Genomic DNA, 21,680 nt, shown 5'->3' with positions numbered 1-21,680 from the left:
TGGCCCAAGTCTTTGTCTGTCTGAAGCCATAAAACTTATAGTACAATGACTGACTTTTGTATACTTTTTATTTGTATTTTAGGTTATTCAGTTGCTGTAGGGGAGTTCAGTGGAGATGATATTGAAGGTGAATGTTCTATTTCACACTTTTATTCATTTATTTTACTAAATTGTAATATTTTTCGTTTCCATTAACATTCATTATGTTTCTAATCCAAACAGATTTTGTGGCTGCTGTTCCCAAAGGAAACGATACCTATGGATATGTAAGAAAAATTTACATATTTTAGAAACTACATAGAAAACTCAGTGCCATATTTGCATACTGCTATGGTTTCTCTCATGGGCTCATGCATTCAGCCATATGGAACCACAAGAATACCACCATTCTCTACAGCAGTCTATATTGCCAGGGTGTATTTGTGTGGGTGTTCTTGTAGTTCAACAATGCTAACACAGTGGTCAAAGTTGCAGGGCTTCATGGCCTATTTGCACTGTGTGTCTATGTGAAAGGACCATCGACAAATGGGTGTCCACTTAACTCTCTAATGGATCGAGAAGCAGGTTGAATGAGCATCAGTTGTGCCTTGGCCATTTCTAGTGCACTTATACTAAATCGGTCACCCAATTATTATGGGTGGGAACATTAAAGACCTATGGCTACGTTATGTCCTGGACTATGTAGCTCATTAGATGAAGTAATAATATATATTCTTATTGAACAAATATTCCTGATAAACAATCCAAACCTATGGATAGATGGTATGTTTATGCAATGTGTTAAAAACATGGTGCAACCCACTTGGCAAATTGCTAAATACTTGGCATTATTTGTGTTCTTACATGATTTTATTTATTTTTATGAAGGTCACCATTTTGAACGGGACAGATTTGAAATCCCTGTATAACTTCTCAGGGGAGCAGGTAAGTGATGATTTAGGGGTATACATTTTTTTTTTTTTTTTTTTTTTATGTTAGATTGTAATTTGAGGGGACATATTGTAAATGTATCAAAATATTTTTCCTGTTTTCTTGCCTGTAGATGGCCACTTACTTTGGTTATGCATTGGCTGCCACTGATGTTAATGGTGATGGGTAAGATGATACCAAATAACTGCCAATATTATTGGAGATTCTATAATTTATTACACTTTAGTATTAAGTAACCTTCTTGTTTCTCTACAGATTGGATGACCTACTTATTGGAGCTCCATTATTCATGGAGAAGACCCATGATGGAAGAACTCAGGAAGTGGGTCGGGTCTATGTGTATCTGCAGGGCTACAATATGTCCCGAATCCCATCCGTGGTCTTGACTGGACAGCAGGAATATGGTCGTTTTGGTAGTTCCATTGCTGTTTTAGGAGACTTGGACCAGGATGGATTCAATGGTAAGTGTTCTGCATACCATGACATGACATGAATATTTAATTCTCATGTTACCACTACTGTCTTGGAACTGACTTCACATAAGGTCCTATGGTGCCCAATGTGTTAACCCCTCTATACCATATAGAAAAGATTAACTGTCCCCTTTCACATACAATAAACATAATAACATTAAAATCAATGCTCTTGTGGAATTTCTTGATTAAATATGGAATTACCGTAGGTCTTGTTTAAGATTAAATACGGTAAATCTGCCCATTGCAAAACTACAAATCTCAACATGATGAGTCTTCTAACAGATTGTTCTGTCTCTGTTCCAGATATTGCAATTGGTGCTCCTTTTGATGGAAAAGATAAAAATGGAATGATCTTCATCTTCAATGGTAATTCGAAGGGGCTAAATCCTAAACCTTCCCAAGTCCTGGAAGGAATGTGGGGCTCTCCTATGGCTCCTTCTTTCTTTGGATTCTCCATCAGAGGAGGGAAAGATCTTGATGGAAATGGCTACCCAGGTACATCATGGAATATGTTGTTTTTGTTTTGTGTTCAGTATTGTTGTGTTTTTTTTTTTTTCTATTATTTGCCATTTTAAAAGCAAGGTTCTTTTTTTTTTTTAAATGATTTGAACAATCTGAAAATCATGATAGTCTTCTTTAAATACATAAGTTTTAGTCTTCGGCTTGGCCAGATTTTGCTTGGGGACTCCCAATTTCTCATAAAACCTATTAAATACAATATTGAGAAAAGCTAGGATAGAAAGGTCATATGCCAGTGTGTGTATGTATAAGTGAAGTGAATTCTAATATTTCTCTTCCCCAGATATTATAGTTGGTGCATTTGGTGTTGACAAGGCTTTAGTTTACCGGTAAGTGATTGAGTCTTCTACTATGAAGTGTAAACTACTAATGTTTTGGTTGAAGTCGCCAAGTTAAAATTGATGTGGAACTAGAGATGAGCAGTTCCTGCCCTTCATCTTTTTGATGAAATGTAACCCGTAACCCTTTTATCTGTCATCCTAGTGTTAATATTTGTCCTTTTACACGGTCAGATTCCTTGCTCACTTGCAATGATCGACAGTAAAAGTTTTGAACAACATTCGTACAAATACAACATATAGCACACCCTGATGAATGATGTTCTATAAAATGCGATTCTATAGTAATCACACTTGTTGTTGCTTTAGGGGACGTCCTATTGTTCATGCTAGTGCATCTTTGTCTATCTCTTCGGCAATGATTAACCCAGAAGAGAAGACCTGTGTAATGGAGGGCACAGACATCCCAGTGTCTTGGTAAGTCTTGGCGGTTTTATATAATTTTTTTTTTTTATTGGATATGGTTTATGTACGGTCAGTTACTAAATGTGAAGAGGAGATTTTCAGTTTAAAAAAAAAAAAAAAAAAATCTATAGCCTCTCATAAGGGTCTGATCTTCAACAAAGCTAGCTGCTGCTGGTATAATCTGCCCCCGCCCAGTTCCCGGAATTTCCCTGTGATTTGTTCATTTTATATTTTTAATTTCCATGAATCATTTTTCTGAAATGGACAAGGCTTGTCTTTGTGTGCAATTCTTCATTCTCTGTGTGTTTGTAAATCGTGATAATAGGGTGAAATCTTAAAAAATGAGGGCAGCCCATTACTGACACTTGCAAACAGGACAATCCTGTAGGAGTTGATCAAAGTTTTCCAAGTGTAATCTAAGATATTAGTAATATATTACAAACTTTTCAATAGGAAGTGCGAATATCTTCGGGGAAAAGTTGAGATGTGTCTATAATCTCATATGGGGATTTCCATTTCTTAGAAATGCATATATATATATTTTTTAAATACGGTATTATCTGTGTTTTCTATCAGACCGTAACCTTTCTTTGACCACTGGCCATGTGTAGGCGTTCATAGTTCACTTTTGAATTGGGTGTTTGTCCTCACAGGATTAGTTGTGCTTTGCATCTGATAGGGCGCGGGGGTCACTGTTATCTAGTTAAGATATAAGTGGCTCCTACTAAAGTGACTTGATTATACTCCTAGAATTGATATTTTTAGAGCACAGCGGTTTTGGTTGTTGCTAGGTTATTGGATAAAGCTTGGCAGTGTGCCCTAGGGCTCAATGAATGCACAATTGTGGAGGGGTCCAGAAAACAGCTGCTTAACCTCTCTCCAGCTAAAGAAGTTTTTAGTTGATCTCTTCTAAAATCTTTGCTAGGTTTTGTTTAAAAGGCTTAACTTCTAGGCCCTGGAGGTCAGTAAACCTCCTCTCCGGAAGCTAAATGTTGCTTCTAGAACTGAAGTAACACATTCGGGGATTTTTTTCCTAATTATAAAATATTATTTTTACGGTCATTTATATATATTTTTTTATATACTTTTCTGGACCCATGGCTACACAAGCTAAACCTGGCATTAACTTATTTGGGGGGCTGCACTTCTGCTTTCCATGTGCTTGTCGGGGCACATGGATAAAGGTACCTTATAGCATCCTGCTAGTTCATGACCTCACCCCATATCCCCTAACCCCTACAGTCACTTGTAGGAGAGAATAACAAGTAGTGTACAGCTGTCTTGTTCCAAATGACTATATACAAATCTAATCCAGGTTGTCCATTCCCGATATTTGCAGTTGTACGGGGCTTGGTAAGAAGGACTGATGGCGACCATTGAAGCAGTTAGTAGCCCTGTACTGTCCGCTGGTTTTGCTTGTAAGAGCTGACAAAGATCATGGCTCATGTTGTCTATTGGATGGTTCAATATAAAATGGTTATTGCTGGGGGGGATTCTATATTTTGACCACCAAATTCTGCAGACCCTACTAGCTGGCATCCCTGGTAATCTGTTTTAACCATAACTTTATATGTGTGTTGTTAGCAGGACAATGGTGAGAAAGATTATTCTTCGTTCATAATTGTAGCTGGACTTGTAGCACTGGCATGGAAGATCTCTTTATTAAAAACCGCACAGCCCCCTGCCTCTGCTCTTGGTAAAAGCCGTACCAAGCTAGATGTGAGATGCCTTTTCCAGTGTTGCAAGTCCAGCTACAGTCCTGGAATATAAATACATTTTTCACAGTCCTGATGCTAAAAGTATGGTTGCACAGATCCCCAAGACCAATACCTAATTATATTATATGTTATATAATGGTTATATTTCTAAATGTAAATACCCTCACCATACTTTAAGTTTATGATGCATTTTACACATTTTGATTTTAACTTTTAAACCGAGATTTGTTATTTGCTGCTTCCAATGCCTTTTACTATTTGATCCATGTTCACATCTGGATTGCTTTATCTTTCTCTTCCCTGCAGTGTAAACCTTAGTTTCTGCCTGAATGCTTCAGGAAAACACGTGCCTAATACGATTGGTAAGTATGTACATTAGACTCGGCTCAGTCTGGCAGTGTTCTCATCTGAGCTTTGTGATTCCTGATTCTTTGGATGATGTACGCTTGAGTTCATGGTCTGTGGATGTCTTCCAGGGATTAATGTCGAGTTGCAGCTGGACTCTATGAAGCAGAAAGGGGCCGTGAAAAGAATGCTATTCCTAAAATCTGGCCTTCCCCACCTGACCCAAAGTGTTCTCTTGCATAACGGAGGCCAGGAAAAATGTAGTGAAATGAAAATTTACCTCAAGGTGAGCGTGATGGTTTTTATGCTTTTGGCTCCTAGAAGTGTTTTTTGTAGACTATATTACTGCTTACTATGTTTGTATTAAGAAGAAGAAGATAACTGATGAGAATAGTATCTGAGTAACTGCCAGTAGGTGGTTTGCCAATTTTCTTGACCTGATGAAACCCGGCAGCCATTGATTCCGGTGGCGACGGAGCACACTTTGTGTTTACCAAGATGCCAGAGCCTCTCGGTAAATCTGACGTCGAGTTTCCTATGCGCTTCCATAGACCTTTTGTGTTGCTGATCACAGCAGTGATCATTTCCTACTTGAATATCCAGAAACTGATCTATGTGCTTGAGCAACGATGGTCGTCTTTGGAAGTGTACAGATATGGAAATAAAGAGACTTGTCCACTATATTCTACTTGAAGATGGTCACCAAGCTTAACCTATATAGGTGATGTACAAGGAGAATAGGATGCAGGATCAGGAGAATATCTTGCTTCATATGTGGCAGTTGTCAGCTCTGTCTCACAGCTGATCCCTACCAGTAATGGATTCCCCTGGTGAAGATTGCTATACTGGCACCTAAGAGGCTGTAAACCATTGATCTGTCTGATTCTCTTGTTGAACAGCAATGGGAAAGATTGGAGCCTGTTATAGGGTCAAAGTCTATTGGGTATGAATCCTATGGTGTATTCCCTTTTAAAGGGGTTTGCCAATCCCCTAGTGATATTTACACACACATAATTTACCCTTACTTTACTATTTTACTCAGTTTTTTTGCTGTTTTAGCTCATATAACTCTGTGATGGATTCTCTAAGGAGACATTTTATGGTTCCTCTGTGCTATGAGATGCTGTGTGCTAACAATGTGGTTAGATTATCAGGGTACAGGGTTTGTCTACACTTTCATTTTGCTTATGAACATTCTTCTAGTATCTGACACGTAGAAAAAGAGAGATGAAACAGATCAGAGATGAGCGAAGATAAGATACGAAACACATGGACACTCTCAGCTCTGCTAACTCGCCTATAACACTATCAGCTCTACTATGCCTTCCTACCAGATAAAGACTTCATCTGTCTGTAGCTTGTAGAGCAAGTCTGCACACTGCTTCTTGCCAACAGGAAGTGTCTGAGCTTGTAATTCAGGGGGCGGAGAGCACTGCAGTGTGCAGACAAGAGAAGCAAATGATGAGAAGAATCTGTCCATAGTCAGTCAGAAGATTTACGGTCGGATCCAGGGGCAATCAATTTGTAAACAATAAGACTGATAGACAAGTTGGAATTATATCTGTGAAATCCGGGTTTTTTTTTGTTGATAACAGTGAAGTAGAGTGTTTTTCTTTGTTATCCGGAGTATATTTAAGAATCTCTCATTTTCATGCGAATACCCATTTAAGGAGTCCTCTGTAGCTCATTTTGGTATAAGAAAAACGGGAAGAATTCTTTGACAGCTCCTTAGACAGAACTTTAAACTGTCGGGGGTGAGGATATGTCAATGCAAAAAAAAAAAAAACTGACGCTTAAACAAAGAATAGAAATATGGTATTACTGTATGAGCATGCATAATTTTGTTTTACAATAAAATGAACACGGTAAAAACTAAATATATATGTAGATATATATTATTATTATTATTATTATTATTATTATTATTATTATTATTATTATTATTTATTATTATTTATTATTATTATTATATTTTTTTTTTTTTATTCATTATGTCCTTTTTATTTACATAATCTATTCTGAAAATGCAACCACAACCTCTGAATTCAATGGCTCTTTGAAGTCGAAAAGGAAGAGGTTAAAGTTACTCTGACGAACCTCTATTTAAAAAAAAGCCAAAACGGTGTATAAGATATCCAGAAGTCTATTTTCTATTTGTATAATCTTCCTTTTGGTCCTTGATCTCCAAAAGTGCCGACATGCATTTAGCGGATCAGTTTCCCTCTTAATACATGTCGATTATTTTCCTTCGGGGAGCCATAGTGCTTAACTTGCGTAGAAATTTCCTGAACCTACAACTTGTAATATTTTTGTATGGGTCTTAAATCATATATTTGAGGAATGTAAAAGAAAAGCAAATCCAGGATCCATAAATATGGCTGCAGAGTGGGGAAGGACTGCTTTGAAGCAGCCAGGATTCTGATCCGTCAGCATGTGAACAGCTGGTCAGCGCTACGTCTTTGTTATAGTAAAAACATAAGGTAGATGGTCTGAGCCAAAATCTGTAGAAATATGAATGCTAGACTATGCTGTTATTTATTTTGGGATTGTATTAAGATCTTATGAAACTTTTGTACATTATTTGTTTCTTCTTAGAACGAGTCTGAATTTCGGGACAAGCTTTCTCCAATCTTCATTTCTCTGAACTTCTCCTTGGATGCGCAGGCTCCTACTGATGCCCACGGGTTGTTGCCGATTTTCAATTACCAGACTAAGAACTACATAGAGCAGAAGGTCAGCTCCTATTTTTTGCTGCTGGATAATAACCTCCTTTATGTTGTACAATTCTTGTATCTGTCTCTGTTGATCTCATGTCTGAACCTTTTGGCAGGTGTATAGATTCAATTCATAAATTCATCAGTGTATACCTTTTTGGCAAGAGGATGACACATCAAAAATAGAAGTAATAATAGAGACTAACAAGGACACTGTATTGATGGTGGAGGGGTTATAAAGACTGTGATGTATGGTTTATAGGACTAGTCTTCTCATATGGGAAAGTGCCACTCTATAGCCCCCCTAAGCCTCTCGGGCCCGGTTGTGAACGCACCTCCTCAAGTTATGCCCCTGAATACAGCGGCCCACCAGAGAATACGTAATTCCTGGCCGTGCCTTGACTGCCACACAACCAGTTAAGTAACAAAGTAATGTAAATATCCCCGTGTGAGAATTGATGTGATACAAGATTACACTCCAAAAAGTCAGTTTGAGGGTAAAATAACGAGAACACCTAATACCTCCCCCGTAATTTAATAAATAGTTTAATCGCTTGGCAACAATCTTTCATGTAGTTATTTACTTTATATCATATGTCAGCACATAAGTTGTTATTATCTAACAAGTTCTGCATGATCATATGAGTATGTGTAGCTAGATCATGTGGCTTTAAACAGCAGATAATTTTATCTGATGCCTTTCACAGGAAAGTTCTGGTTCCTCCTCTGTGATTCTCCTAGCAGTGATTGCTTTTCCGATTATCATTATGTATAATGTATATATTGTATCTATAACATCTACCTGGAATGAAAGAGCTGAGTTTGAAAAATGGGGATCCCTTTAAAAGAAAACCACATCGATTTTCCTGGTATTAAGCCATGCATGCTTACTCGCTGTCGTGTGCCCTGTAACAGGATCTGTTTTTTTTCGTTTAGCTTTAATGGCTTATTTTTCATGAAAAAGGACCTTTTAAATATGGAAATGAGCCTCTGGGGCTCCTGAGTATGTCACAGAAGCCCCTTGTGGATTAGTCTTCTGCTTATTATTCATGCCCTCCTTTGGTGCTTTATTTGATGTACACAGGAGCACCTGAGGCTAATGTCCCTTTTCATGAAAAATAACCCCTTAACAGATAAATGAGGAACGGATCTTGTATGCTTGGGTTAAAACCACTAAATCCATATGGTTTATTTGCTTTAGTATAATCAGAGGGGTTGGGCCCATGTACAGATGCTGGTGGTTTGGTGGCTTCAAACCTGGAGATAGGTTAACATTTTACTGGTAACATGCTTACAGCAAAGACAAAAATGAACCTTGTGTCCTTGGTTTAGAGGGTTAAAGGGATGATATTATTGGGTTTGAGGCCTAAATCTTCAATGCATGAGATCACGCTGGTGACTCTGCGGATGGTACAGTGGATCCTTTTTTGACCCTTCACCTTAACATTTCTTGCTAAATGTATCCTTCACTACTTTTAACAGTTTCATGTTTCAGAATTCTGGGCTTGTTGGATGACTCCGAACCTACATACACATTTACCTTCTATTCCATCTATGTCTTTGACAGGCTCAGATTCAGCTGGACTGTGATAATAACATCTGTGTCCCAGACTTGAAGCTCAATGTGACCAGGTAGGCCTGACAGGTGATTTGTTAATTATCTAAAAATGATCAGATTTTTGATTTAATATTTGCTCCCTACAGTTAGTATAATACACCAGTTCAACCCAAAGATTTGTTCTTCTGCATTTTATCCATACTGTATGATTTTATCACTATGGATAATGAAAGTGCATTGTGGAAGGAGCTGTAGACATTTTCATGTAGATCATAAGCTATAGAGAATTTCGCTATAGAGCTTCATGTTGATTCTTGGAGGATTTTCAGAACCTCTTGGATATTCACGCTCTGTATGATGTATAAGGGGAAATGTAAGTCATGCTGACCATTTTCCTGATTAGATTTTGTCTTAATCTTGTGTTCTTGTGAGTCACTTTTTGTAAATGAATTGCTAGAAATTAACCTACGTCTTCTGTGTTTTTACAATTATGTTACAAGTAATTTCTGATTCATTGTTACAGTGATCGCAAATCTGTCTATCTTGGTGATGACAACTCCTTGGTCCTACTGTTTAATGCTGTAAATGATGGAGAAGGTGGCGCTTACGAGGCCGAGCTCTACGTCATCTTGCCCCCGGAGGCAGAATACAGTGGCATCCTGAGAAGTGAAGTAAGAATATGTCTGTGCTGCATGATTTAGACACTACATAGAAAATTAACCCTTAGACCACAGTGAGTCAGCTCCAATCTTATGCTTTTTATAGTTATGGTGTTATTCTAACTAATCGCAGCTAACAGTAGCTTGGTCTAGATGGCAACCCTTAAATTCGGGGATAAAAAAAAAATATTTTCAAAAAAATAATAGGGTCTCAACAATGTTCGTTACTACCATATCGTTGCTCTGCATGCTCGGTTACTTTCCATTCAAACTCTGGGTGCAGAGGTGCACATCTATCATCTATTTCTGACCGATTTATATTTATCACCTTCTAAAATGTAATGATCTTCCCTTTCTCACGTTATGTTAATATAAAGTGATTCCCTACTTTACTCTACAGAATCCCTCTGTTGTGAACTGCCGCTATGAGCTGCAGGAAGAGACCCGTTTTGCCATATGTGACCTTGGAAACCCTATGAAACCTATGACCAGTGTAAGTTGGTTATTTTATCCTTTCTTTTATTTTTGTGTTATAAACCTGGATCATCTAATCACATCCACCAACCAATATGTCCAGAAAGGCTGGTCTCCCCAGTCATTTATTTTATTTAATTTTGGTCGGTAATATGGCTCTGTGGGGTGGCTATATCACACTTGGGCAGCCGTACAATTACAAATGCACCCAAATTCTATAGCAGAAGTGGCCACATTACAGATTTGTAATAAAAGTTTTAGATACTAGTTAGTAATGGATAGAGCATGCAGAATGACGTCATGCAGAAAAATGTGCACTAAAAACATGGCACGTTTGTTGTTTTTTTTTTTTAAAGCAATGTTAAAGAACAATGGCAATGTCTTCTAAGAATGAAATTGATAGATTTTCAGTTTTAGATTCTCTTTCATAATGTATGTAAAAATAAGAAAATAGGTGGCACTCTAATTTGGTGGAACAAATTTAAGTGGTCTTTATTCCCAAGCTTCAGCTTGGGGAAGCTTGGGAATAAAGACCACTTAAATTTGTTCCACCAAATTAGAGTGCCACCTATTTTCTTATTGGAGGATGTGGCCGGTCCTTTAGTGCGGGCACCCAATTATTTATTTATTTTTTAGCAGTGCTGCTAAGAAACTCTTTTGTCTTGTAATAATGTATGTAGATTTATACTGTGAGATTGAATGGGTAATGCCAGTTAGCAGTGTTCCTATAGTACAGTTCCCTGCTGCCACTCTTAATGACCAGATAATATATTCTATCTGCATGACCCAGTTTTCTGGCGTCTTAGGTCCAACCCCATATGAGCAGTCTCTTTATGAGCAGTTTAGTACCACTAAGCAGGAGATGTCAAAGATGTCCACATGTCCTTTAAGGGTAATAAAAAGATGGCTGTTTTCATGTAACATCGTAAAGCAACTTGCGGTATTTTACATATGATCATGGAAGGAGTAGAGGTGTGATGGGTAATGGCTCTTCTCCTGCTCATAAGCTCTTTATAATCCCTGCTTATTTTTTTTTTTTTTACTGTAATTTTCACCAGTCATTAGATGTTTTGAGGTTACAATGTTTGTTTTATATTGCTCTTATATTCTAGTTGTGGGGTGGCTTGAGGTTTACTGTACCTCATCTTCGAGATACCAGTCAGAAGGTACAATTCGACTGTCAGATTCGCAGGTACGTGTATCACGTCTGTTTAGTGCTTTATCTCTTCAGGTCCTGACACAGGAGTGCTGTAATCTTATCATCCATCAGTTTTTCTAAAATGACATGCGATAAGGGATTAGCATGAAGTAGCCTCTAGCTCTCTGCCTTGAAGATCTATAGATGGCTCTTAAAATTGGGTGGCACCATGGGTCATCATATTAAAAAGACCTCATTGGAAGTGTATCCACCACAACTGGAGGCTGTGAATTAAGATGGGTAGATAAAAGCTGTAAAAGGTGCTGTGTAGCATTTCAAAGAGTTTGGAGGAGGTAGAATCTATAAATGTGATGATATGCTTTTAAGTTTTTAGCACAAATGCAATAACATATTCCATAATATATGTATAATATATAAACTTCTATCATTTTTACTTTTACAGCAAAAATGCTAATAACTCCCAAAGTGACCTTGTGCAGCTAACCATCAATGTCGAGGCAAAAACATCCGTATCATTCTTGGGGTAAGTTGGCAGATACCTATTGAAAGGGTTTTTTATTTTTTTGTTTCGTATAAGCTCAGTCCTGTCTTTTCTCTTCTGTTACTGTTTTGTATACAAGACTGTAAGACGACGATAAATCAGAGGACAGGCTCCTGTTGCAGCCAGAGCCATGTGTTCTTAGCCAGTCTCCAAATGAAAATGGAAGAGATTATATATGATGAAGATTATGGTTTGGGTATCTGAATAACCACTGGTGTTAACCCATTGAATGTGCCTGGTGTGCACAGCCCCATTTTCCTTAAAGACTTTGGGATTTGGGATAGCACATATGCTATTAAAAGGGTTACCAACTGCATCAATGCCAGCACCGATCACGGGTGTTACCATTGAAGGTGATGCCAAACCTGAACTTCTGGCTGAAGTCTGGGACCTGGGACCCAAACATCGCAGTTTTAGGTCGACTCAGCCCTATTGGTTCCCATTACCTTTTTATTCACTTTTAGCTCTAGTGTTCCCTTACCATGTAGAATATGAATCAAGACGATTAGTTATATTGGTGTGATATACAATAAAATTCTGAATTTTTCAGTTTGTTGCCAAACGTACAATATATAACCCGGTTCTCTTAAACCAGAACATCTGTTGCAATAACCTTTAGTAGAAGAGGCAGTGACACATGCTTAATTCCATCTTGTACATATGCTCATAAAACTTATCCTGACATCTCCAGAAAGTATCCTGTGCCTCCAGCTAAAGGCTCTGTCAATATTTAGACTAGATAATGATCCTGGTCACTTTAGTACTCCACGACTCTGCTTCAAAGTGACGTGACTTACAGGTATCTGACAGGTGGAGATGACCTTAGGGCCTCCTGACTGGTTGATGGGAAATGTGTACATGTGATTCTGAGGCTCTTTTTATGTTTTGTGACACGCTCAGCAATTATCTACTGTATGTTTCTTGCTTGTGATTCTGGATACAAATCTTATCGTGCTTCTTTCGAATTTGAATAATGAGTTCAACATCAAGATTAAGTTTTGTGACTTTTTGCGATCTTTTGCACATGCATTTTGCTGTGTGTGTATCTATCTATATAATTGTTTCGTTTTTTTATATTTAATAATATAATTTTATTTTTTTATACCACTTGTGGTTGATCTGAAGACTCTGAAATGACCCATTTCATGTCCACCGTGCTAAGCACTCCAGGCACCACATTAATATATGTAAGGGGTCCCTTCTTTCATGCAAAACAGCAGCACTAAACTGTAATCGGGACTACAGTGGGGAAGCAGGGACTCCTTGTATCATGTCGCTATGATACTCAAAGTCGAGCCCGTGATTCATGGACCAACCATGGTCATCTGGAAGAGCCCTTAGGCTACTGTACAGAAAGGAGTAACATTTAAGGAACATTTGGACTTAAAAATGAACCAAATTAAGAAATGTTGTGCGGTTTGGTGCATGTTCCAGAACAGGCTCCAGCAGAACGGACCACTTCTCATGATATATCTCCCCCAGGGTTTCTAAATATTTTTTATACAGCAGATCAAATCTAGGCAACAAATATTTCCTGTGGTTTTGTATCTTACATTAGTGAAATTAGTAGCTTTGTGAAGTCGTTTATAGTAGAGGAGTTTCTGATCTCTAAGGAAAAGCTTAGAATTTATAAAAAACGGCCAAATGGAAAACTGAATTGTGCATTTTGGGAATAATTTGTTGTTTTATAATTGTGTATTCTGTTTTGTTACTCTAAGGGTTAGGGGTTATCTCGGCTAAGGGATAATGCTTTGTCGACCCTTTTGCTAAAGCAGTAATTATGTTTGTGTTTTGTTGACCTGCACACATTAGGTGTAACTCGTCACCCGGGGCAGTGCAGTCACCTTCTGTTTACTAATTAAGGCAAGCTTCCTGTTGCTGATTTATTGACCACCCAACTGTAAAGATCTTCATTATCTGTAAATGGTTATCCCGAAGGCATTCATAGAAGGCTGAGTGTGACACTTTAAAGCCCTCACTCTAACATCCCTGACAAAAAATGGGCACTTTATGTATAGACTAGGAGGAATTCTCAATGTTCTTCAGAGATTTGACAATTGCTCAACCAAAAGACTGAATATTCAAACAAAACTAAATTACTACATATGTCACTTTTTGGGTCTTCTGCTATCTCCAATAATAAAAATATTATAACAATATAGATAATATTTGACCACAAACTTCTCATCATTTTGGCAAGACCTGTCGTCATATACTATACCTTACCATAGTTTTGTATTTGTACTTGGATTTGTTCTAGTCGTAATGTAATTGTATATGAGCCCCTTGCGTATTGTACACCACCATGGAATTAATGGTGCTCTATAAATTAATAATAATAATAATAGTGGGCATAACACATAAATATGAACTCTAAGGGCAGAAAATAATGTGGATGCTCAAGACTCTTATTCTGTTTGGTGTTATGAAAATATAATGGTCTAGAAAATAAAATGTGTCAACATTGTGGTACAAATGGCTCCCTGAAACGAATGCCATCAACTTGAATCAGTCGGGCTACTTGGTTACACATTGGTACAACTTTAGTCAAGGCTTTTAAGGCAGCCAAGGATATCAAATATGTGTGTTTGTTGTTTTATTTTATTATTATTATTATTGCGCCATAAAGAACAGAAGAGATGGTTAAGCCACTTCCAAGTGAAGTAAGTCAGGATTTTGGCTGATATAACGTTAGACTGTATGTGTATTGGGAAGACTTGACTGTGCATCTACCATAAATGTGGTACTAAAATATAGTCGATGCCTTAGATTTATTAACCCCAGAAAAATTTGTTTCCTTTTCCCCCTCAGGGTTTCAAAACCAGATATTGTGATCTTTCCACTCGCCAACTGGAAGCCAAACAAACAGGTCACCCAAGTAGAAGACGCAGGTCCAGAGGTCAATCATGTGTACGAGGTATAAGCGCAATTATTATACTATAATCAAAAATTACTTGTTGACATGCGAATACATACCTACAGTTATAAACCTATTTTTCCTTCTCCAGTTGGCAAATTTAGGGCCGAGTTCCATCAGTCATGGCGTCTTAACACTCCGCTGCCCAATATTTCACAACCATGATCAAGTGATGTATGTCATGAACTATTCTGTGCAAGGATTGGGGAACTGTACTACAAGTCAGCCTCTCAACCCACTCAAATTGCAGGTGAGAACGTCGTATAAAGGATTACATTAGGTTGGGGTCATCGTATGCACTTTTTTAATTTGCAGAGGATCTCTAACAGTCCAACTGAATATGTAGTTGAAATTGGAGCATTTTAACCATTAAAATAATCCATCTTTAAGCAAACATGTAATCTCCTTTTAGAGAACCCACCTATAACTTAGTCACTCTGATCAATATATTTTAGTCCTAGTATCTGTCAGACATCTGTCTATTCTCGAAGGAAAGTTATTCTATTCCTACCAAAATTTGCATCCCCAAAAATATGAGGGCAACCAGAAAACTAAATGTTGTACAGATTTTTAGAGGCCCCACCAAATTGTTGGTTGCCTCATGCACAACGGCTGTTTAAACTATACGAACATATCCTAACTCTTATTCCCCATCTTTGACATCTGCTGTTGAGAGAGGATCAGGCAGGTTGGATTTGCAATGGATGTGCTATGGAAGGTCCATTAATGGCTAGTGGGAACTGAAGGGGAGTGGAAAACTTCTCCGTTCTTTGTTTCCATTACATTATTCTTAAACTGAAAGTGTAACGATAAGCCCTGATGCAGATGTGAACTGGGTCTTGGGTGAATGGCCATCTATAACACCATTTACATTAATGTAACCTCTAACACCCTGATCTACTTCATTTATTTCTTACCTTTTAATTTTTGGTCCCTTACAGTATTCATCAGCAGAGCACAATCCTTCTGGCCATCATCATGTAGAACGTCGGGACACATCTCGAGTTTCTTCTGGAGGATCACATCTTCTAGTAAGGATTTATTTCATTTAATTGCTTTGCTTTCCGATATCCCTTTTATTCTAGAATATACTTTTAAATCATTTACCACTATGAGCAGTGATTGAATATCGCTATATATGGTTATCTGATTGCAAATCCATGTTGAGTGGGGATGAGCGGACCCAACGTTCGTGTTTGGCAGGACATATTGGCGGCTCCTCCAGGCCAATTACAGACGGCCCCTAGTTACAAAAGAACCTCTGGATGTTGGTAATTTACTCTACTTTAGCCTTAGGCTACACTAAACAGCTACTAAAGGAGTCTACAATGAAGCTTTATTGTTAATCCTGGTTCTGATGACAATCCAACATTTTTAGAATCCAACTGTCACCGAGACCAAAGAAAAATTTGGCTGGGGTTACAATTATGAAGTATACGGTTACAACTTACATACAAATTCTACTTAAGAACAAACCTACAGAACCTTTCCTGTACGTAACCCAGGGACTGCCTTGTATAGCTATGGCTACTTGTTAGGGGCTTCAATTTGCCATATTGGTTGCCAATTCGGCAATATGTCCGGGTTGCACGACTGAGCCTGAACAAGAAATTTGGGGTCCACTCATCTCTGTCAGTCATTTTCAAAATACCATTAAACATGTATTTATATGAATGAGCAGAACCATGGATGCCTCATCTTCTTGCATGTAAGCTATTCTGTATATCTCTCTACAGAAATGTTCTCCACAACATTCAGAATGTTTTTACCTTCGCTGTGACGTTGGGGCATTGGAGAAGCAGCGACGAGCCATACTTAAGGTTCACTTCCGTGTCTGGGCCAGAACCTTCTTACAGGTAACGCATATTTCTTTCAGCCCTTACCGTATATTATCAGAATTAAGACTTTTACCCATCAGTGCGATTTAAGTTTTAATTCACATTTTGCCTATTAACGGCAAACACTTGCCTTTCCAAAGTAATAGGACTGTGCAGTGGTTATAACATCTTTAGTTATTACTGCCACCTAGTGGACAATATGTTTGTTGCTTGCTTTTTGCAATTTTATTGTTGCCTGAGTCATGTCAGTTGTATAAAAGTTTTGGTCTGTTGTTTATAACAGTGTGTATGTTTTCTAAACCCAGATTTGTGAATGTTGTTTTTTTTTCAGCACGAAAACCAAGGCTTTGCACTGCAGTGTGAGGCAGCATATCAAATTCATCAACTTCCTTACAAAATTCTACCTGCATCATATCCTCAGGGAGCACACCAGGTACGTTGGTAAAATGATAGACTAATTCAGAGAAAATCCAATTTCAATCCAAATCTCATAAAGACCAGCCTAAATTTGAAAAGAACCCAATATGTTACTCAAAGGGTACAAGCAGTCCCCGACTTATGGAGACCCAACTCTCAGTCGACTTCTCTGCACACTGTGGCCTCTGCTGAAGTTCTCTGGATGCTGCTAGTGTACTGAACTATACGCACAGACAGCAATGGTCAGAAGTTATCCAAGGTGTCTACAATGAAGCTTTATTGATGATCCTTGTTCCCACTACAATCCAAATTTATGAAAAGGAGTTACACTTGGCAAATATACTTGCTCCAACTTTACATAAAAATTCAACTTCAGGACAAACCTAAAGCCCCTATGTTCTATGTAACCTAGGGACCATGCAAACATTCATATGCAGCAGATTTCAGAACATTTCTTCAAATGAAAGTCTAGTGATCTTGTTTGCTACAAGCTTATGTACAGTTCCGACACAGGGATTTTTTTCTAAACTATGGAAATACCAAAAATCCTCCTGAACATGGGGTGTTAAAGAGAATGCTCTGCTTTGTAACTTTTTAGTGATTGACATTTTAAAATTATGTAAATTTATTGGTGGAATCTTGTGTGCAGAAGCTTTACAATCAGTCAATTTTCTACTGCAGGTTCATGGCGGATCTATCGCTACTCAATAGGAGGGGAAAGATCTGATGTAGAATCTGCAGCAAATGTTTAGATTTATTTCTGGAACGTGTAAAGTGTATCTAACTGACTAGATTCCTTTATAGTGGCCTATGGATGGATGAATTCACACCCATACATGGTGACCCACATTTACTGATCATTTTGTACCACAATCCTGGCTCCTCTTGTTATTTCATTCCTTCTAGTTAAGAGTTACTCTTAACAAGAGTTAAGAGTACAAAATAAATTGGTGAATTTTTGTATAAAGGGGTTATCCAATGTGTAATATTTTACATGTCCACATGATATGTCATAAATGCACCCATCTGGTGAACAGGGGTCTGCTGACCACCCTCCTGTGGGTTAAATAGAGAGTCTGGTGCGCATGCACAGTCACTCTCCATTGAGGTCTATAGGATTTCTTTAAATTGTTTATACGGTGCTACCACAGGCACTTTTACACAATTTAGTAGAGGAGAATGGAACAAAACAATTACAAAAATAGTGACTTCTGTAGCTTTTGGATTGTCTTGTATAAAGTCATATTTTTTACAACTTTTTTTTTTTTTTCGGTATAGGTCAATACAACCATTCATTGGCTGAAACCAGAGAGTAGTTACGGCGTTCCTCTGTGGATCATAATATTGGCCATCTTAATTGGTCTGCTGCTGCTGGCCTTGCTTATATATGTTTTGTATAAGGTGAGTTCCTACAAGCTCCTGACACTGCAGTGTGTTCTAGGGGAATCTCAAATGTTGCCTAAATTTTAATGGTGTAGGGGAATAATATGATAATGTAATGTTTGTGACATTCTCTCCAGAGGACATCTTTATAACGGACCTTTTATGGTCAGAACCCTTATTTGTTAAAAACTGTAACTTGTAGAATTCCAGTTTTCTTCAACTATTTGTGTTTCTTGTGCAGCTTGGCTTCTTCAAACGCTCCTTGCCCTATGGAACCGCTATGGAAAAAGCTGAACTGAAACCCCAGGCTGCCTCCGAGGCCTAGACTGAGCTCACAGCATCATCCCTTGCACTGCCAAAGAATCTTCGAAAGGGAAGGTGGAGGAAGAATAGTCATGGCTTTTATTTGAAGTTGACACTACATTGTCTGGGAGGGAGGGAGACAAACTCGGCCAATGAATTTCACAACTTCTAGTTGTTCTGAAAGGACCTGTCCTCACAGGGACAATATGACTGAACCACTCAGGCTTCTACTGAAAGGTGAACAATTTGAGGTCAATGGTGGGGACAATGTTTTCTATTTAAGATGAAACCAAAATTATGACTTCCCCACATAACCCAACCAAAACAAGAATGTAGGTGAAAAATGTGCTGGTCCATCTTGACCTTTACCACTGTTTTGGTGCTGGTTATCACCAGATCTTTTTTCTTTGGTTCACCTATGAAGTTGCCTTTTGGACATCATCACAAGCCGCCTCCCTCAGCATTAAGTATTACTTCTCTTCTCTGCTCAAGATAAGACTCTGATTCCCAGAGAAAACTGACTGTATGCGCAATGATGAAAACCAAGGAATTGTTTCCCAATTGGATGGAAAATTGTTTTTAATTGAATGTTGAGCTGAAAAATGGCCTCTTAAAGGAAAGTTAACTTATTGAGCTTTTAGCACATCCTATGTGTGCTTTTACCTTGAAGATATAGGAAAATATTAAGGGTGTTCTCCTTGTGACATAGGCACATCTATTAAGGCTTACATTGTGTACCACAAAATCTGCCATGATTATAGTCCTCATTAAGCCTCTTCATTTTACAACGTGGCCATTGGAGTCCCTACAACATTTGTTTTCATCTTTTTGAAGGCTTATACTACTTGGTGTCTTGTAAGTTAATATCTTACAAAATTAATTTGGCCAAATGATTGGGAAGGGGGGGGGGCAAAAGATCAATCTGGTTTGTTCTGTATTTACAAGATAGAGCTGCTCCGATGGTGCTAATGACCCCTAATTATGTTTGTTGTGAGTGCAGGGTTTACGGGAAGGCTTTGGAATAATTTTGCTTGGTAAATACGGGAGGTATACATGAGGATCCTTTGATGGGCTCCGGTTTAACATAGACCTAAGTTTAGATGGTGGACCCCCAGAATTATATTCGCCGGTAGGCCCTAAGTGCCCCTGTCCAACATTGAGCGTTGGACTTGTGTAAAAGTATGAAGTGCCAGGCATGGTGTGCAGGTCTATGACCCTACATCTTCTGGCAGGTGAGGTTAAGACTTGGTTAGATGACCATGCAATCTGTATTTAATATTAAATATATTTATATATAATGTACCAAGAATCCCATAGCTTTCCAACACAAATCCTACCAAAAATACAAGTGCCTTATAAGTATATTGCAGCAGGTTGTACAAATACCTGCTGAGCACTGATTCTGCAATCCTTTTACAAAAGCCCCTCATGACCACTGCGTTGCTCGAGAACAGTCAGTTCCGCATCCTGGTGCTTTTCTGTGTTGCTTGGTCCTATACCATGAAGTGTTAAACACGTGGACACAAGGGCTTTGCTGATATTGAAATGGTGTTGCAAGTGCAATAAATGTGTTTTTAGCTATTTTTATTAAATATTTTTTTACTATGTAATGTGTATGAAGTGGAATATGGGGTTGGCTATTCTGAGTTTGTATAGTTAATGTATTTTGTTTCTTTGATCGTCTGAACCACTTTTGTGGCAGAATTTGCACATTACCTGTGATGACAAATCTGGGTTTTTATTTTTATTTTATATTTTTTAGCAATTTTGAGGCACTGGAGGAGCTAGGTTTGCCACGGGTGGCTTGTAGTGTGAAGCTTGGTCACGTTTTTTATGCTTGCCACAGATCTGAGATCACTATTTAATCCCTTGAAAATTAGGGCATGTGTACCAATACAGATAGTATTGCATCCTAATGCCAAATTTACAATGCAACTACTACAAAATGTTGCAGTAGAGCCCTGGCCTAATCTTAGTTCAGATCTGTAACTGTGGTGCAAGCAAATTGGTCCCATTATTACTTTGGACTGCCCTGTTTATTTTCTTGCCATTATGGAAATACTTTTTAGAAGTAAATGTAGCGATTCAAGATCACTTTATTGGGCAAGTCAATGGTCAAACGATTCATTGGAAGCAGTTTTCCAAGATTATAAGAACAAGCCTCCGCCACTCTGACCTATGTTTTCTGCTATATACAACTCTAACCATTAAGTATGAGCTGTAATACCGGTCATACTCTAGTGGGGGACTGGTTCTGACAAAAAGTTCAAGATTAACTACAATGATGACAAACAACTTTGTATGTTGTGGGTCCTGAATTCTAGACTATTGACTATACTATTGATGTTCCACCACCATGTAGTCATCCTACATACACCTAAAATATTTGAAACAAAGGTTCTTGTGGGGGAAAGGTCTGGTCTTTTAACTTGCCTTATATTTTTGGAGTTATATGAAATGGGGCAATACCATTTTCCAGGATCAACAAAACTTCAACAGGGATATACTTCTGGTCCTTTTCTGTTCCTGAGCTAATTCTACGTGTTGATTTAACATCCACAGCATGTGACCAGAGCAGCCAAACTTTGTGTAAATTATGCCCTATTCTAAAATGCCTAGTTAAAGGAAACCTACAATCAGAAGTAGATCTGGTGATTCCTCCTGCCTGCCTCTGCCCTAATCTGTAATTTAATAATCCTGGAACCTAACTACCTTGTTAGAAACTTTATTTAAGTAATATGTAAATTAACTGCAGAGGCTACTGGGGTGTGGCGTAGCTTAAGCTCCCAGTGGTTGGCAAGGCTAGTGCACGCCTCTATAGCCTCTGCAATTAATTTACATATTACTAAAATGACATTTTTAAAAAGTTAGGTACCAGAATCATTAAATTACAGATTAGGGAGGAGGTATATACCATCTGATCTACTGCTGCTGGTAGAAGCCTCATGGTAGGTTTCCTTTTAATTAGGATTCTAGGATGCGGCAT

General features: G+C 38.2%; 1 protein-coding gene across 1 annotated transcript in view; it reads left to right on the top strand.

Moving 5' to 3' along the window:
* The window catches only part of ITGA5 (integrin subunit alpha 5), a 59,683-nt gene extending 39,379 nt beyond the window's left edge, over positions 1-20,304 (top strand). Inside the window, exons 8-30 of the mRNA XM_072134680.1 lie at positions 83-127; positions 223-266; positions 868-924; positions 1,043-1,095; positions 1,186-1,391; positions 1,710-1,901; positions 2,209-2,254; positions 2,573-2,680; positions 4,693-4,748; positions 4,863-5,017; positions 7,327-7,464; positions 9,013-9,077; positions 9,527-9,674; positions 10,063-10,155; positions 11,249-11,328; positions 11,738-11,818; positions 14,648-14,753; positions 14,845-15,003; positions 15,695-15,784; positions 16,490-16,609; positions 16,923-17,024; positions 18,287-18,409; positions 18,633-20,304. Of these exons, the coding sequence (XP_071990781.1) occupies positions 83-127; positions 223-266; positions 868-924; positions 1,043-1,095; positions 1,186-1,391; positions 1,710-1,901; positions 2,209-2,254; positions 2,573-2,680; positions 4,693-4,748; positions 4,863-5,017; positions 7,327-7,464; positions 9,013-9,077; positions 9,527-9,674; positions 10,063-10,155; positions 11,249-11,328; positions 11,738-11,818; positions 14,648-14,753; positions 14,845-15,003; positions 15,695-15,784; positions 16,490-16,609; positions 16,923-17,024; positions 18,287-18,409; positions 18,633-18,716 (2,351 nt within the window). The 3' untranslated portion in view covers positions 18,717-20,304. The remainder of the gene's footprint in view (positions 1-82; positions 128-222; positions 267-867; positions 925-1,042; positions 1,096-1,185; positions 1,392-1,709; positions 1,902-2,208; positions 2,255-2,572; positions 2,681-4,692; positions 4,749-4,862; positions 5,018-7,326; positions 7,465-9,012; positions 9,078-9,526; positions 9,675-10,062; positions 10,156-11,248; positions 11,329-11,737; positions 11,819-14,647; positions 14,754-14,844; positions 15,004-15,694; positions 15,785-16,489; positions 16,610-16,922; positions 17,025-18,286; positions 18,410-18,632) is intronic.
* The last annotated feature ends 1,376 nt before the right edge of the window (positions 20,305-21,680 follow it).

The sequence above is a fragment of the Engystomops pustulosus genome, chromosome 2 (genome assembly GCF_040894005.1).
Source record: "Engystomops pustulosus chromosome 2, aEngPut4.maternal, whole genome shotgun sequence".
Classification (NCBI taxonomy): Eukaryota; Metazoa; Chordata; class Amphibia; order Anura; family Leptodactylidae; genus Engystomops; species Engystomops pustulosus.
Note: the sequence above shows the minus strand (reverse complement) of the source record. Positions and strands in the feature narration are given on the sequence as shown.